The sequence below is a fragment of the Pectinophora gossypiella genome, chromosome 2 (assembly GCF_024362695.1).
Source record: "Pectinophora gossypiella chromosome 2, ilPecGoss1.1, whole genome shotgun sequence".
Classification (NCBI taxonomy): Eukaryota; Metazoa; Arthropoda; class Insecta; order Lepidoptera; family Gelechiidae; genus Pectinophora; species Pectinophora gossypiella.
In genome coordinates, this window is record NC_065405.1 from 8,533,643 (window position 1) to 8,548,334 (window position 14,692).

The following is a 14,692-nucleotide window of genomic DNA, read 5'->3' on the forward strand; positions in this document are numbered from 1 at the left end:
ACTAACTAACCGTAACGGGTAGGCCTTTCGGGTTATTTGGTTTTACCAATTGCTAAAATGAAACATTATCGCTATGGCTGTATGGACAAAAGGACTTTGACTTGCAAGAAATTAAAGATACTGTACGTCAGTGTCAATGTCAACGTGAAGTGTCAGTGATGTGTCAGACCAAAAAATGGTAAAATCATGTGAATAATCTGAAAAAAATATATTTTTAACGAATTAGCAAATAAACTTATATTTTTAAAATTTTAAATAAAGGAACAAGTAAAGGACAAAGTAATAGTAGGTGATTTCGATTACTATTCGTTTATACTTCCTTGTATTTTTAATCTACAGTATTGAGATATTAATTAATTACTAAGACAAAGGTGTTAATATAGATTTGATAAAAGGTTTTATGAATGAAAAATGCCTTTCTATTCTGGTCATCGATATAAGCTAATAGTCTTATTGCTGAGTGTGTTAATTGTATGGCAAGTTGTTAGACTATTGTCAGAATATCCTACCTCAAAGTTATCTGATGTAAGTACCTATTTAGCCTTATCTACCGTTCTATCTATTCTATGTAATTCTTATAATTTGCATATCATCCCGGTGCATTTGTTACAATAACGATAGTCAAGTTGCACATAAAATTTAAATTAACCCTGGATTTAGGACTGAATTGCCTACTAAACATTAACAAAAAAAGGTATAAAATTAGACATTGCTTTTCACTAACAATTATAGTTAGTACATGAATATAAATATCAGTACATGATATACCTATCCACTTTAAAAGTGATTATTTTATAATCTAATTTATCAATTCTATTTTTTTAGTCTGACATAGTAGAGTTAGAAGATGATCAATACAACAAGCACAAACAGGATAAAGTGAAAATAAGAGTTTACTATGAGGCTCTATGTCCTGACTCAAAATTTTTCTTCATGAGGCATTTAGCTCCAGTAACTGAGAAATTGTCAGATTTTATAGATGTCACTCTGGTCCCTTATGGGAAAGCCACAGTAAGTATTGAAGTATTTTTACAACTAAAATATTGTTAATTTACAGTCATGAGCAATATAACATACCCACTTTTCGACTCTGCTACATTAACATATGTGACATTTAGTGAGACTTACAGTGCAATTTGTCAGAAATATTCAAAAAATATTGATGCTCGTGACTGTACCCATTTTACAACATCTTTGATTCATAATTTAGATGACATGTTTATTTATTATCTGTTAATATTTAATTAAGAGTTTCCTAGATCTGATTGTTCATTTTCTGTTTTTTCTTTATAACTGGTTAATTATATTTTTTATGTTTTTCTAGACTAAGATGAAGAAAGGACAGTATTACTTCACATGTCAGCATGGAGAAGAGGAATGTTATGCAAACAAGATCCATGCTTGTTCTATTGAGGCTCTAGGCAACATGACTTCAGCAGTCATGTTTACTGAATGTATGATCTCAGACAACATGAACCCTGATGCGGCCTTAGCTAGGGTAAGATATTGAGAATTTTAGACAGAACTTTTTATGTTAATTTGCCACATTTATAACTCTATGGTTTTGAGTTTAATAAAAAAAATATGAGTCAATTTGTAAACCTCAGATTGATTAAACAAATATACACTGCAGTCAATACTGTTATACTTCATGGATTTGTATTCTAGCATTTCAGTTAACACTGCGGTCAAAGTCATGATTTATTAATTATTTTATGATGATTTTCGTGGCATACATATATTATGTATTCTGCGATTTTTAATGATTTTTATAACTATAGTATTTTGTTCCAGTGTGCAAAAAAAATGAAAGTGGATCCAGAACCAATTGCTAATTGTGCTACACATGAACATGGGACAGATTTGTTGCGTAAACATGGAGAAGACACACACACTGTCAAGCCAACATTTATTCCCACCATATTATTGAACGGGTCCAAAGACAAACAGGCTGCCATACTGAAACAGTTTCTCCTGGAAGTTTGTAAACTCATTGACATGCCTTTGCCACCGCCATGTTTGTGACAAAGTAAAAAAGTCAGACAAAATATTCATCAAATATTATAAATGGTAACTGATATTAATATCTTGGACATAATATATAATAAATAGCCTATATACGTCACATTGCTGGGCGCAGGCCTTCCCTCAATCATGCAGAGGGTGTATAGAGCATACTTAACCATGCTCCTAAAATAAAATAAAGTGATTCCAAAAATTGTAACATTCGAGGCTCAAATTTCCTAAATTTTGCTCAGTATTTAATCTACTAATACATGTTATATTATATTTATAACTTTTTAAATTTCATATCCTTTTTTATTTTATTTAGGTATTTAATTTACTTGAATTCAATGATTAAAAAGATTTTAATGACTAATTAAATTAAACTTAATGCATGAATTTTATTTTTTATATTTTAGAAAATTTGATAATAATTTTCTACTCCAACTATTGATTTTAGTCTTAATTTCTTCATATAGTACACTGTATTTGTACACAAACTTATACAATATAACATAACCAAATTAGTTTTTGTATGTAACATGTGATAGGTAATAATTTGCTTTGTTGCTAACAAAAATTGAGAAAAAAGTAATTTTTGAATAATTTAATTTTCCTACTTATACTAGGTGTGGTATACATTATGTAGTTCCTGATGGCTAAGCGATTCTCTAATATACAGGGTGTTAGTGACATCGTAACGAAAACTGAGAGGTGATTGAGGCCATGATTCTAAGATGATATCAAGTGGAATTTTCCGTCGCAAAAGTATGGATTGGAATATAATTAAAAAGAAAAGAAAAGTTTTCATGAATTTTTTGACACGAAATTCCACTTGATATCAACTCAGAATCATGGTCTGAACCATCCCCCTCAGTATTCGTTACGGTGTCACTAACACCCATACCTACTTATATGGCTACCGTATGTACTTGTACGGGGTGTAAGTGTCATCGTAACGAATACTGAGAGGGATGATTCATCTGATTATTCTGAGTTAATATCAAGTGGAATTTTCCATCACAAAAGTATAGAATTGAAAATAATTTAAAAAAACTAAAAAAAAAAACATGAATTTTGCGACGGAAAATTCGACTTGATTTTAACTCGGAATCATGGTCTGAATCAACCCCCTCAGTATTCGTTACGATATCACTAACACCCAGTATAATTTTGGATCAAAGCTCAAACTATGAATTTTATGTTATTGAAATGAATTAAGTCTTATTTTGTAATTTTATGTTTTGTTTCGACTGCAGGTTGTGTCATTTACTTTGGTTGTGCCTTTTTTATTATAATTTGCAGATTTTAATTCTAATTATTTTTTATACTAGCTTCGATGGCGCGTATTTAATCACATTATTGTAAAACTTAGTATTGTATGTTAGCCACCAATGAGTTTCGTTTTAATCAGCGATACGCTGATGAAAACGATTCTAATTTACAAATACCTCAGTAGGTTGTTTGTATTTCCAGTAATAATATACCCACAAATACCGCGAGCCATCGATTTATAATATTGGTTATGTTACTGTAGCCGCGAGGTATTTCAATGCCATTTAAATGTTGTCAATTATCTATCAGCCATCATACCACGTAATTGCGTTTTTCTGAAATTCCATCATTGTTATGACAATTATTATTTATGATTGCATTCCATAGTTAGATATACTTTTCTTTGTAATGAGATGACGTACCACGATAGTCGACGTGGATAATACATACCTACTAAATAAGGCAATATGCTGACTGATACGAAAATGTTGCCTTAATAACAAACAGACTACAATATTAGGGTATATGCTGACAGGTTCATGAATGTCGTCGGTCGTCAATGCCGGTTGCTGACTGCGGGCTACGCAGCCTACACAGAACTATGGAACGGCAATTGAGCTATGCGAGCTAATCTTAAACTAACTTAGCTCGCGGTCTGCAACCGGCTTAGTCGATAAGACGGGTGCGTCAAATTAATCTTCGACGGCAACTCACGTGATATTTTTAACATCTTAATTGTAGTGCCAATGAGCACTTTGTAAGCCCTAGACTTCATTAAGTTTTAGATTATTTTTATCGTTGGGACGGTTTGCCGTCGGCAACTGCACTATGAAGACTCCGCTAAGTTTCTCAACTTCAAAGAATTACCTAACAGTTCTAAGCAGAAAGATGTTAAGGAAATATAATTTTTAAACATATATTTACCTAAGTAGGTAGATTTTTACAGTCGACTGATTGGAATTGCAAAAATGTAAACAAAAAATGCTCAGTTTCTTCTTGCCTTTATTTATTGTACCTACCCTATTTTTAAAAAATATTTTTTTAAGTTTGTATCAATAAGGTACTTTCCAGAGTATGTTCCCCAAAAATATACATGGCGTTGTACAATATTGCCTTCGTATAACTATCCAATTTAATGATTAATAGTCATACGCATTTTTTATCTTTTGTTTTTGGGCATAAATAATAACCCTAGTTATTACACCCAGCTACAACTAGTACTTTCACCCATTATTATTCTGATCGAAATAAAGAGAAGCAATATAGTAGCATCATAATTCTATACATATAAAGCAACAATCATTTTTATAATATGCCTTGTGCCTTTGCCATTACATTATAATTTTGTATAATTATGTACCCGAGAAAATAGACAGAAAGCATGTTAATTATCACGTTAAATCTAAACACGCCCCATCTGCATATTTTTTGGAACTTAATCTGGATAGTCCCTCATTTACCTGATTAAGAAGCTGTGTACAGAAATGGAAGTATTTATGAAATAAATAATATTGTATGAAAACTTAATTTTATTTTAGCGTGTTTTCAATTTTTGTGTGCCTATATGCCTAGTTTATTTGCAATTGAAATCGTCTTTAATTATGATGTTACCATTATTGTAATAAATTGTAGGGATATAGTAATAGGGTGGAACGTGAGCACACGATACGCGGCACATTAGCGGGCCGTATGTCTGTCCGTCCGTCGTCAGGTCGGTCATTAATCATTGCACCAATCTCCTACTTTTTCATGGCGTCGCGTCGGTGGCCAATAAATTAGCCTCACCTGCCGTGCTGTGAGTCATCGTCGTCGAAGCAAACAAACTTCACTCAATTCAATTTAAAACGTCTGACAACACCAATTTGGCGGCGTCTAAATGGCTACCTTCCTCCGAATACCATTTCAAACACAACAATAAATCTCCACTGAAATCACGGTCTAATTTCGTAAAAGCCCCGTCTCGCTTTGCTAATTAATATGAATGGCATTTGCATCCGGCTTTTTCTCGCGTACACCATTTCCAACTATTGTTTTGTAAAGATCCTCACAATTTATTCCCACTTTTATCCGAATGCATCTCGCGAAGGAGGGTCGTATTATTGAGAACAACAAAACCGTCTGTTTTATGGCTCTCCTGAAATTAAAAGCTTTTGTATTTTTTTACAAATTAATTGACGTTGTTTTTTAAAGGTCAATTGGGGTTGGATTTCATGTCTTCGTCCTTTGTACTAATCACTGCTTGTAGGTTTTCGGTAAGGGAGGCGTAGATATTTACAATTTGTAAGTGGCAGTGTCAGTAACTGAATTAGTCCGTCGCGTATGTGCGTGTGCGGCTACAGTGCGAGTATTCTCCAGTGCGTGCATAGAGGGTTGTAGATGTGGACAGTTAAAGCAATAAAGCTTACGCACGGTCAACTAATGCCATCAACGTGCCGCCGACGTGCGCTCGCTGCGCTCTGGCTGCGCTCGTTTGCCTGCCAATGCACAAATCTAATGGGTTTTTTATGTATTCCCAAAAACGAATGATATGAATAAAATGGAAAATGCATCCTTGCCAAAAAATTCGCTCGTACGTTATAAATTCTGACTATACTATCAATTACGTATTTAATATTCAGGAGAGACCTATTTATTATTCTGTATTAAATTTATCAGTTGGGTAATGGGTTAATTTTTCGACGAAAGGAATGCCTATCGGTACAAACAAAATAAGCTAGATAAGCAGTGTGGTTGGTACATCATACCTACTTTCGTTGAAATAAGCTAATTGAAGCAAAAGTTTTGAAATCATATTAAGGGAAATTGCGACTTGTATTTTATTCCAAATTGTGTTAGGTCTATTGCGTGTGCCATGTAAGTAGTTAAAGTGGTAGGTACCTATATATATAGGTAGTATCTGTTGTTGGAGTGAGAACCGTGTACTCTCATTAAAACTTTCCTCGGGCTGGGTTTGCACGTGTTTTTAATTTTTATCGAGAGCACTCGTCGTTAGCGGGCAGACGGGGCGTGCTGCGGCTTTGGTGCTTTGATTGCGGTAATGACGTCTCTCGCTCCCTCCACTCTACTCCTCTCCACTCGTCTCTTCGCACTATCTTCAAATTGCTTCTTCCTAAATTAATGGCGACCACGACTTTTAATTAATGGAAACGCGGTATCGTTAAAAAGAGTTCGGTATGTAAACCATAAGTCGTTTGAACGTTAGTTTTACATCATAAGGTGGCCTGTACTAAATTCGTCCTCATATTTACCTACCTTGTGTGTGGAATGTAATGTATCTGTCTGTGTCTGTGGTGTCCGGGAGTAGTAAATGTTTCTTTCGTTCTTTCTTACCTTCAAATTAACAAGTTACTTACTTTATTCGAAACAACTTCTGGTGGCTTCTGGTTCTGCCTACTCCATGAAGAGGCCGATGTCACTTCTAAGAAAGAAAGAAATTAGGTATTTATGCATTCACCGTTACCGACTTCATTTCCATACATTTGCGGTTATAAAATTAAAACGAAAATCAATAAGAGATTTGCAATTCTACCGTCCGCTGTTATAGTTTTCCAGTCACGCTCGAATGCAGATGGAAACGAGCGCGATAAATGTAGTAGTGATGCAGCTTGGTGCGGGCGAGGTCGCGAGGCTGCAGCGGCGCAGCGCGGGCCCGCCCGCCGCCCTGGCTGCACGATACAAATCCGCTTAGCCACGGTCACCGCCGCCGCCCGCGCCGCTTCATGCAAACAACTCTAATGGATTTTTCATGTCGATTGAACACGCCATACCTAAGCATGCGTGTAAGATAATCGAATCCGGAACAACATCTCAATTTGAAAGTTGAAAGCCCAGGTTCCAGGCCACCTCCAAACAACTTTATCTACTTACCCCTTTTATAAAACAGATCATGACATACTTTTGTTACGCAAATTGTAATTGTTCCCCCTGGAGCCTCGTTCAATGTAAGCTAGCGTGATTTTACAAGCTGTCTTCAAACCATTAATAATCATTAGGACTGATATCGCGAAGGCTTGCTGCCGCCCGCGCCGCCAGGGAACGCCGCAAATTATGACATTAATTTTATAATTATTATTGTGTAGAGCACAATAGAGGCGACCGCACAAAAACATGTAAGCTGCTCTCATTGTTCGTTCACGGCGAAAACAATGATTGAGCGGAAAATTACTTGTGGAAATCTGTCACCCCTATTTTTAACGCCAGATTTTGTCTCCGTAAGCGTAGCACTATGAGTACCTATGTACGGTAACGAGCATTAATATGTATGCACTTTGATACTATGTCACATTAACTTTTTTGACAAATTGAACTGTAAGTCTCACTAAATGTCAAATATGTTAGTGCGACAGAGTCCTAAAGTGGGTATATCATATTGCTCATGACTGTATGTTAGGTAATATTTGAAGCCACGATGCTTTTGCTCTCAGTTTAAATTGTCATGTGAGACAGCGACAACTCATCTCAAGGTAACTACTAGGTATGTTGTTAAGTAGCCAGTTCTGGTAAATGTGTAATTTGAGCGGGGCTAATTAGGCGCCAATTAAGATGTCTGCCTATAATTACTAAGTTGAGAGCGTTGACAACTGAAACTGTTATTAGTTACGTAAGTTGTATTGTTTGAAACGCACGCGTAACTTGATAGTAGCTTTTGGAAAATGGCTCTAAAGTGCAATTTGAAGACTAAACTAGTTGCTTATTCATTCATGTTTCGAAAAGTTCCGCCTCGTGATTACAGCTTGTGGGGAAACAAGAGCGCAGCGCTAATGTGCTAATTGCTAGGTGCAGGTAAGTGGCGGTTCTAGTGTGTCATTGGTGCACAAGTTGGATGTAATATAAGGCGGACGGGCGTCGTCGGGGCACTGGCGCAGCGGCAGTGGCCCGCCACTCATGTCTACCCATGTCGTCCGCGACGACGCTGCCACTGCTCTTCATGTTGCTAACTGTCGGCCATGGAGCTAAGGAGAAACCTGTAAGATTTTATTATGACATTTTATAACTTGTTCTTTTTTATCCAGCCCGTTTCCACCGCCGATAATATTTTAGTAATTTATTAATAACAAAAATTTAAAAATTCATATTTTCATATAGCGTACCTGTAACATTTTCAGCTTTGCGTAGAAGTAGCTACCTACTCTTAAATCATGATCATCTTTGTGGATCCAATGCTATGCGGTTGTTAATTTCTAATCCTACTATACCCTGTCTACAATACGGCCTTCCGTCATAGAAATCCGTGTCGTTGGAGAGGACTCAGTCGATTTTTCCGACATGCTCGAGAGTCTAGTAGTTGCAGTTTGAGTACTTAGAATATAATTTAAAACGCTATTTATTCGTCAAGTATTCAAAAGCTGCGCCGCCCCTTGACAAAGTGTGTGCATATTTTTCATGACATAGTTATGAAGTGTTTGGCGGTGGATGTGCGAAGTGGGTGATGGATGAGTGGTGGAGCGCCGTGGTGGTGGTGTGGGAACGAACAGCGACACAATTGCTCAATGTCGTCGTCTGCGAATACGTAATGCGCGGCGCGGGCGAAAAGTCTCCGTCGGCAGTGGTGTGGCTCCAGTAACCTACGACATTTTTTTACTCATAATAAGATCAGGAACATCAACGACATCCATGAACGTTTTTATCAGTCTTTTGTAAGACGCAATTGTAAGACTGCGTGATGATAATCACTCATAATTGTTGGGAGGTGTACAGTTTGTAGAGCTAGTATGAACCACCTACACAGTAGTTATGTAAGTATAGATCATAATTAACTACCTACCAACTCCAGAGTCAGCTCCCATAGTTAGGTACCTACTTATGTTGAAAGTTAAATCGTACTATTTCCCTCTTTTCTGCGTAATTCAACCAGCGGATAATGGAAACGGGCTCTCTACACTTAAATTAATATTTAACATTATGATACAAGTTGATGCGCATTGGGTCTCTCCCTGTGGAATCACGACTTAATAATTTTCTTTGAGAATGTTATCTCATTTTTAATATTAAAGCGACTTATTCCCCCCACGGTGTTCACAAAGGTAAAGTATGTAGAGCGCTAGTAGTACCTACACTGAGGACTGAATAAATACATACAATATCAACTTTCAGATTATCAAGGTGGGCTCTTTGTAGACAGGTTTAATATTTGTCTAACAGATTAGATTTCTTAAGGCAAAGTACCTACCTTGCATATTGTAGGGACGCCATTAAAACCAACAAAATAATTCTAAACAGAGGAGATCATGGTCACCGTGTTGTATTGGATCACTAGTGATGGTCATGATACGAAGACATTATTCTGTAAAACTCCCCTTTTGGCACACCCGAGACCGTCTATGACTTTCTGAGATTGCCTACTTAAGTCCAAACTTCTCCCGTCAAAGGTAAACGACTTTGTAGTAACAAAATTGTATATTTGCAGGAATTCAGCGAGGAAATCAGGGAAATAATCCAACATGTACACAACACATGCGTCGACAAAACCGGGGCTGCAGAGGGTTAGTCGCAAAAGAAATTATATTTCCGCCGACCTTTGTTCTGTGCTCCATGCGAATGGCGGGGAACACTCACTGCGGCTTAACCTCGCACCATAGCACTCTACACTCTTTAGACACGACATACCTTTCACGTTTACTAAAAAAAATATATATCCAATAAATAATAATACCTATTAGCAGTTCACCACTTGTTCACTATACACAAACATTACGCACTGTTTCATTTAGAATTTATATGATTCTCTCAGGCGACGTTAGTAGATACGAGACTATCACTTCTATACACTTCCACTAGCATTGTTTTGACGAAAATGTCCCATGTTTGCGTACATTAAAGCGCCTTTATTCTTACCTGTCCCCAGAGGATATAACGAATTGCGAAAACGGCATATTTAAGGAGGACCAGAAATTGAAGTGCTATATGTTCTGTCTGCTGGAAGAAGCGAGTCTCGTGAGTTATCCGTCTTTTGTTTGTTTCTCTCTCCACCCTTGCCGACTGAGCGGCGTTTAATTTATTTTTAATTCATTTCGATTGAACTATAATTTGCATACAGCTGACTACGCGGTATCTTTTAAATAGATAGCATTTCTATGGTATTGTTTTTCATTCCGACTCTACCTCTATTGATAATAAGTTATAACATTCTTAGCTATTCCTCTCTTGCGAGATTAGGGTAAGCACAATTAAATATAATCGTCGTAATGTATGTAAGTACATGAATATGAATCTTTACATTTTCAGGCCGATGAGGATGGTATTGTGGACTATGACATGTTGGTCAGTTTGATTCCCGAGCAGTACTACGATCGAGTTACCAAAATGATCTTCGGCTGTAAACATCTTGGTAGGTTTTAACTATAAGTACCTGCCTAATACAATAATTGACGTCTACGTAGAGTTTATAACGAGGGGCTTACCAGGCTACGTTGTCAAAATAATATAGAAGCTTAGGCGTTGTCGAGATTTAAAATGTTATTTTATAATTACTCTGGTATTCAAAAATACAATGTTAATAGAAGCATAATATATATACAAATAATTGTTACTTGATATTTGGATCAGATATGGTGTAGAATTATGTTACTACCTATATTGCTTCTCTTTATTTTGATCAGAATAATAATGGATAGAAGATGTGATTGTGCCTGGGTGTATTAAAAAGGGACTTTATTTATAACCAAAAACGAAGATAACAGATGCATATAACCGTTATGGGATTCTCTTAAAATGCATAAATGTTTTTGTCATAATTTTAATTATCATAATCCTTTTTGCATAACGTTTTTTCCCATAATGACATCTAGGAATACTGGTTTGTCAGGTATAACTTATTTTTGGACTAATATTTTTTGGTATAAATTTGATTCGCATATAAATAGGTTTCCATAATTATTTTTTAGAATAATAGTGTTTTGTCATAATTTTTACAAGGCATAACAGTAGGTTAGGGTGCGGCCGGGGTGGCCCTTGGGCCACCTCTACGCCACCAGCATGTTTATCTTACACACGAAAAGTATACTGAATGATGACCTACAGCATGAAATAGTGTCAAAATATAAAAAGTCACGATCATGAACCAAATGCAGCCAAGGAAAAAGTAAGTTTCGAAAATGTTCAAAGTTGTGCCAAAACTTTTCTTATTCGGAGTATAGTTTTTATGCTTATAATAGTTATGTTTATATATCATTATTGTCATTAATTATTATGCTTATAGTAGTTATGAGTTTCAAAATTATGCTTAAAAAGTTATGACTAATTAATACTATGCGTAACTAATAATAGGACAAGTAACAGTATGCCAAGTTATTACATAAAATTTTATGAGTAAAAATAGAGAACCGTCTGTTATCCATGAAATTAGAAGGTTAAATAAAGGAAAATCAGTACAGTGCCATCTATATAGTTTTTGAGGCACGTAGCCTGGAAAGTCCCTCATTTGAGTCCCTCTTTTTCAGACACTCCAGACAAAGATAAGTGCCAGAGAGCTTTTGATGTCCACAAATGCTCTTACAATAAAGATCCCAGTGTAAGTTTACCTAATCATAAGATAAATTATATTTTTTAAAGCTGCAATGACAATTAAAGTAAAACTAAACAATCTATGAATAGCAATAGTCCAATTATGAAACGCAACCGCGTTTACTTAGTAAGTACTTAAATTTAAAAAAAAGGTACCTCTCTTTTTTTTGGAAAGTCCGATTAGGTAAAGAAGTAATGAATTTACACTTTCAACAAATTTTAAGTAGGTGCTTTATCAATGTATCATCCATATAGTGTTTAAAGACATTTTTAACAGCTATGCTTTTATTTTTTCAGTTTTACTTCTTATTCTAAGGACTTAAGATAACAGCTGACGTGAGAGAGAGAGAGAGAAAAGCTTCTAATTAAAATAGTTTTAGCTGCATCCAATAACTTGTTTCATTTTCATAAAATCTTTACATTTACATATAATAATATTGCAACGATGGAGTGAAGCTACACGGTTGGGTGGGTGGCTGTTCATAAAATGAGAAAAGCTCAAGTTTAGCGAATGCTATTGCGAACAGCATTTTGTTAATAAGAGTCAAGATAAGAGTTAAATACCTTGCTTTTATTAAAGCACCAGCACAAAATCATTTTCATGCAATTTCGTTACACAAAATGTACCTATTTTAAAATTTCAAAGTCAAGTTATAAACATAATTACAAATATTTCATTCCGAATCTCCGGTGAGCCGAGATGAAAATACTTACTCGCTCTTACTTGTAAATAACGACGTAATTTGGCGGTAGCCGCGGGCCCTTAGCTCTTCTATTTTTTATGAAATCTCGCTCAAGTTTATTCAGATTTTGAAAGAAGTATAATGCCAAGGAATTAATTTGCTTCACGAGAAATAATTTGCTCGAGGAGAAATAAATGAGTCTGATACTTATAAAACGTGTAATTGTGATCTTTAAGAAAATTTAATTCGAAGAAGTTCTCTTTCCGAGGTAAAATTTTAGAAAATCACGTTTTCTGAAGAAGTGTCCTTCGGTGTGTGTTTTTACGTTGCAAAGTAAGTACCTGATAAGTATGTACTATCTCTTTAAAAAGTCAAGGGGCAGTCAGTGAATGGATCCCAGTACAATCTTTATCAAACTGTAAGTAAACTTTATTCAGAACTTCTGATGAAAATAATAATAACAACAATAATAACTTTTTTAACTAACTACCCATTTAATATATTTCAAAATACTTAAATAGTATATTATATAATTACTTTTTTAATAGTTAATACTTGTAATATTTTCTATAAAAAAATATACGTAGGTAATACGTAACACGTACACACGTGCACGTACGTATATTAGTAATCGTTTTCTGAATACCAGAAAGTTGTGCAAATTGTAAATATATTGGCCTCGTAGATGATTAGGTACCTATCCACTTTTCAAAGATTTGCGACTTTTGGACAAGGCGATAAGGGCGATCTTTACAGGGAGTAAACTTTGAAAATCCCAATTACAATAAAAGAGCACGTTATTTAACAGCAAAACGACATTCAAAAGACGGAAAAACCGGAGGGTCGGAACATCTGCACATAAAGAGGCAATTTGGAGATTGCCGGGGGCGCGCAACCGCCACGGAGAATTGTGCTCAAATGTATTCAAAATTAAAAAAACGAAGAAAATATTACAAGGAAATTCATTGCGGTAAAATAAACAGGAGTGGCTTGTTACTGTAGCGGCGGAGGAGCGTGGCCGCGCCGGCCGCACAGGTGAACCTAGGGGTAAGCTCTCGGTGTGCGCTCTCTTGAACTTCAAGGTGGAACCTTCAACATTTTGAATCAACTTGTTTTACTTTTCCCACCTTTACGCAGTTTCTACTATAATAATATATTTTCTACAGATTTTTTTATTTTATCAATTTTCCTTAGGTAACATAAATATAGCATAACAAAAACTAACATAAAATTAGATTCATATCCAAGCAACCATACGTGTTCCTACGTACCTGACGTGGGTATATATGGTTGCAGCGAATTCGTGGTTGAAGATGTTAGAAGTCTGCGGATATCGCAATTTGCCGCTGCCCGGGCGCCCTAATAACGCCGCCGCCCACAGACGTGCGCTGGTTATGTCTTTGCTAATATACTTAGTAATTCTTTACACAAAATATAACACAATAATATATTTATTTATATTTGGCTTAACAGTAACCGTAACACCAGGGTTGATGAGGTTAGTACTCCACCTCGCAACTCACACAATAGTAGAAGACAAAATTAAAGTAAGTCATATTCAATATAGCGTTGAAACAGACGTATAAGGCCAATGATGATGATGATTCAATATACTTAGGTAATTAAAGAAACACTGAAAAAATATTTAGCATTTGGTTATTTTTCACAGAGTGAATATTACTAAGTAAGATAAATGTTTTGTAATATTTTATCAAAGTTTCTTATTGTTGACCAAACAGTTATGTCAGCTAGTACAAGTAATACAAAATTCAGTAGTCACTCTGTTTTGTAAACAATAATCAAAACTTTTACAATATTTTTCACAGTGTAATGTCTTAGAATTTACTAATTGCGTTTGTAATGTCGTCTTTCGTAATAGGTCTCATCTCACTCATGGAGATGTGGCATACTGCAGCTTCACAGCGGGTTGGAGATTGGTCTGGGTTAACTTGCAAGTGGAAGGCATTTTCGTAGCATTGAGACTATCATTGTTTTACTACTACAATAGCCTGCTTCCTCACGACAATAGATCCTAGGATATTGATGGTTATTTCGCTGATATTGTATCTACCCAGAATAACTAACCTAAATATATTTGAGAACAAAAACAGGTAAGTACTTATATAAAATAAAGCAACTAAGTAAATATAAATAATACATTTATTAATTAGTCCCCAATGTGGCTTTGACTGCGCTGCATACGCAATGACACACGACAACTCATTGCT

At 35.5% G+C, this 14,692-nt stretch overlaps 2 protein-coding genes across 2 annotated transcripts; both read left to right on the plus strand.

The window, feature by feature from the left end:
- Positions 1–134: 134 nt before the first annotated feature.
- LOC126375206 (GILT-like protein 1) lies at positions 135–4,801 on the plus strand. Its single transcript, XM_050022102.1, has 4 exons — positions 135–525; positions 826–1,011; positions 1,325–1,498; positions 1,795–4,801. The coding sequence occupies exons 1-4, from the start codon at positions 412–414 to the stop codon at positions 2,023–2,025; spliced, it is 705 nt and encodes a 234-aa protein (XP_049878059.1). The 5' UTR covers positions 135–411; the 3' UTR covers positions 2,026–4,801.
- A 3,308-nt stretch (positions 4,802–8,109) lies between these two features.
- LOC126375213 (general odorant-binding protein 83a-like) lies at positions 8,110–12,200 on the plus strand. Its single transcript, XM_050022114.1, has 6 exons — positions 8,110–8,245; positions 9,686–9,761; positions 10,124–10,212; positions 10,504–10,606; positions 11,718–11,788; positions 12,079–12,200. The coding sequence occupies exons 1-6, from the start codon at positions 8,174–8,176 to the stop codon at positions 12,094–12,096; spliced, it is 429 nt and encodes a 142-aa protein (XP_049878071.1). The 5' UTR covers positions 8,110–8,173; the 3' UTR covers positions 12,097–12,200.
- The last annotated feature ends 2,492 nt before the right edge of the window (positions 12,201–14,692 follow it).